Source organism: Berghia stephanieae, chromosome 11 (assembly GCF_034508935.2).
Source record: "Berghia stephanieae isolate SIO BIC M18660-M18661 chromosome 11, UCSD_Bste_1.3, whole genome shotgun sequence".
In the NCBI taxonomy this organism is placed as follows: Eukaryota; Metazoa; Mollusca; class Gastropoda; order Nudibranchia; family Aeolidiidae; genus Berghia; species Berghia stephanieae.
Window position 1 is genome coordinate 24,255,464 of NC_088370.1, and position 3,379 is coordinate 24,258,842.

The window sequence follows — 3,379 nt, forward strand, 5'->3', positions numbered from 1 at the left end:
CCTGTCTTGGATTTAATAGGCGCAGATTTCTTTGTAGATTTGCCTGTCGCCTGTTTGATGCCCTCATACATGGCCCTTATGTTGCCACTGTCAGACGCTTGCTGGATGTTGTCCGACAACTGAAGCCAGTAGTCGTTGGCGCAACGTCGTGCTGTTTGCTGTGCTTTGCTGCGTGCAGCTCGCAACGCCTGCAGGTCCCTCTGACTTGGTTCATGTTTATAGCTGACAAGTGCGCTGCGCTTGGCATCAATGACTGGCTCCATCTTAGTAATATTGGCTTCAAACCAATCATTGTTCTTGCGCTCCTTTTTGCCGTATGTCAGAACTGCAGTGCTGTAAATGGCGTTTCTAAGAGAGTTCCAGCTGTCATGTGCGTTTTGTTCTGCTTTTCTATGAGCTGTGTTGAGAATCTTCTCAAGTTGCTCGTTGAACTCTATATTCTTTTCCCGGTAAACTGTCTTGCTGATGTTGATCCTGGGCTGGCCCTTTCTCTTTGAGTGATGAAGTTTCTTTGGTGTCAGTTTCATACGTGTGGGAACCAAAGAGTGATCGGTGTCGCAATCAGCGCTTTGATAGGACCTGGTGTTGCAAACATTGTTAAGAGAATAGCGCTTAGTGATGATCATGTCCAGTTGATGCCAGTGTTTTGACCCTGGATATCTCCATGACACCTTGTGACATGCCTTGTTCTGAAAGTAGGTGTTCGTCACGCATAGTTTGCGATAGCAGCAGAGTTCAAGAAGCCTCTGACCATTCTCATTCATCTTTCCTATGCCGTGGTGCCCCAAAACGGTTGGCCATGATTCTTTGTCGGCACCAACTCGCGCGTTGAAGTCGCCAAGAAGGTAGATGTGCTCTACTTCTGGGATATTGTTGACAATGGCGTCTAATGACTCATAGAATTGGTCCTTTACTTCAACCGAAGCTTGCAGTGTTGGGGCGTAACGCAAACAAGGTTCACCGAGCCCTGCATGGATGACAGGCGCAGCTTTAAAATTCTCTCTGTGCCGTCTGTTGGCGGTTCGATCATAGGAAGCAATGTATGGCGTACTGCAAATCCAACACCGTGCTCCCTCACGTCTTCTGTGCCTTTTCCTTGCCAGAAGAATGTAAAGTGTTTCTCCTTCAGGGATCCCCTCTCTGGGAGTCGCGTTTCCTGCAAGGCTGCTATGTCGATGTTCAGTCTGTTAAGTTCACGATCAATTGCTGCTGTTTTTCGAGCATCGTCCATGGCCTGAAGGTCATCTGTCAGTCCTGAGCGCATAGTTCTTACATACCAGCTTGCTAATCGAAGAGCTGGAGACTTCGTTTTCTTTTTCATTTGCTTGCCTGGTACACAGTTTAACTTGCAAGCTCTAAGCTCCAGGCACCATCTGAAGCAGGCAGATCGTGGCGGGTCAACACCTTTCTGGCTGGGGGCTGCCCAGCTTGGGGCGGGCGGTAGCTGACCAGTAGGATTACGATGATCCCTCCCACCGTCGAAGACAACCCGTAGCGTCCAACTCTACGCCAATCGAGCAAGGACTTATCACTCGTAGACTGCTGTCTATAGTGTCCTCTCCAGGGCGCGGCCTGGGCAAAGTATGTGGAGATCCTGGGCTGCCCAGTAACCAGAACCTCCCTCTCTTCCTCCCTGGTGTGGTCCAAAGGATCGCATAGCGATACGTTTGGCATCAGTTTGGATGCAGATTTCTGTTAGGTTTACTCCTTAGCCTTTCCTCCTCCCGAAGGTAACCACAAGGCAGTGGAGCCATACATCGATGGTTAGGGAGAGTATGAGTTATAGGGGTAGATTAAGAAAAGTAAGGACATTCAGAAGACACCACACTACAGAATGAGTGTGAGGTGGGTGGGTGAGGAGCAGAGCGTGTACCACTCACCGGTGGGTTCTGACTCCTGCACCTTAAGAGGAAGGGGTCCCACCTACTCCCTAACCCGGTTATACCGTCGGGGACTCGGTCGCGCCCATAACAAACTCAGTAGAAACAGGGAACGCCACGGGAAGGTGCTGTTATGGACACAATAATGCATGAGAGGCCATATGCAATAATCTCTGTCAAACAGGATTACGCGGCGATCAATGCACCTGGAAATGAGAGGTGTTGGGTTCGAAATGCACATCAATTTCCTTTTAGCAAGCGGGACGTCCGGCCCAGACCTTGCAGCTCCCTTTATGTCACTACCATTACAGCTGCTATTTTTTACATGTATCTATCGTTATCAGTCATCAAGGACTAATGGTCACAAAAAGAAACTAATCAAACAAACACACACAAACACACACACACACAGACACAAACACACACACACACAAACACACAGACACAAACACGTACACACAAACACACACACACAGACACAGACACAAACACGCACACACACAGACACAAACACACACACAAACACACACACAGACACAGACACAAACACACACACACACAAACACATAATAATAACAACTATAATAACTGCTGCTGTTTTCCGAAAAAATAAAATAAAATAAAAAAATTTAAAAACGTTTCTAAAATTTTAACTAGAAAATTAGTCCTTTAAAATTTAAACATCGATCGATTGAAATGACCCTCGCCTTGTCAAAAACTCTAACATCTGAGACCAAAGAAGTCCCAGGTTTGAGAGTTTTTAACATTTATTTATTTATTTATTTTGTTGTTGATAAAGCAGGGGTCATTTTAATCGATCGATATTTGAAGGACGAGGTTTCTGACCAAAAGTTTAAAATCAAGTTATTTTTCTTTTGTTGTTTATTATTTTTATTTTAATTTTTTTTAGAGTAAATATTCAAGAATTCCTTTACGTCATGGGTTGGAACCGAAGAGTACATATATACAGGTCTGACATCCGAACCTACTTATGGGCCTAGTTTAACATTGTTGTAATGGACAATATTTTGCGTCATTTTTAAAAAAAGATTTCCATTGCAACAATGATCACATAAGGAATTATGGGTTATCAGAACTGCAAATACGTCCATGTCGATTAGAACGATTTCCTCGGGAAATGTAAGTTCCAACTTTCACTGAATTCCCAAAATAATTGCCTCTAAAATTGATACTGCGTTCTTATCGGTATCACGGAAAGTTTAAAATAGATATTAGATGTGTAGAGTAAATAGATATAGATAGATAATATTCTATATAAAAAAAGATGCTCGGATTCGTTGACATTTTCAAATCTCGCTTAAAGTTTTATCTTTTTACGTCATAATGTTGCAATACTATTATCATATTCTGTTGTTGTTCAATTGAATTCGTATCACTTTTCCATCTTGTCTTACTGTAATATGTTTTGTTTTATATCACTGTAAAGCACTTAGAGACTGTGACAACGGGGTAAAGCTCTATATAAATGCCATTTATTA

At 43.4% G+C, this 3,379-nt stretch overlaps 1 protein-coding gene across 1 annotated transcript in view; it reads right to left on the reverse strand.

Moving 5' to 3' along the window:
* Positions 1-764, reverse strand: part of LOC144956363 (uncharacterized) — a 9,131-nt gene extending 8,367 nt beyond the window's left edge. The window contains exon 1 of the mRNA XM_078886860.1: positions 1-764. This exon is cut by the window's left edge and continues 244 nt beyond it. Coding sequence (XP_078742986.1) covers positions 1-764 — 764 coding nt within the window.
* Positions 765-3,379: the final 2,615 nt, after the last annotated feature.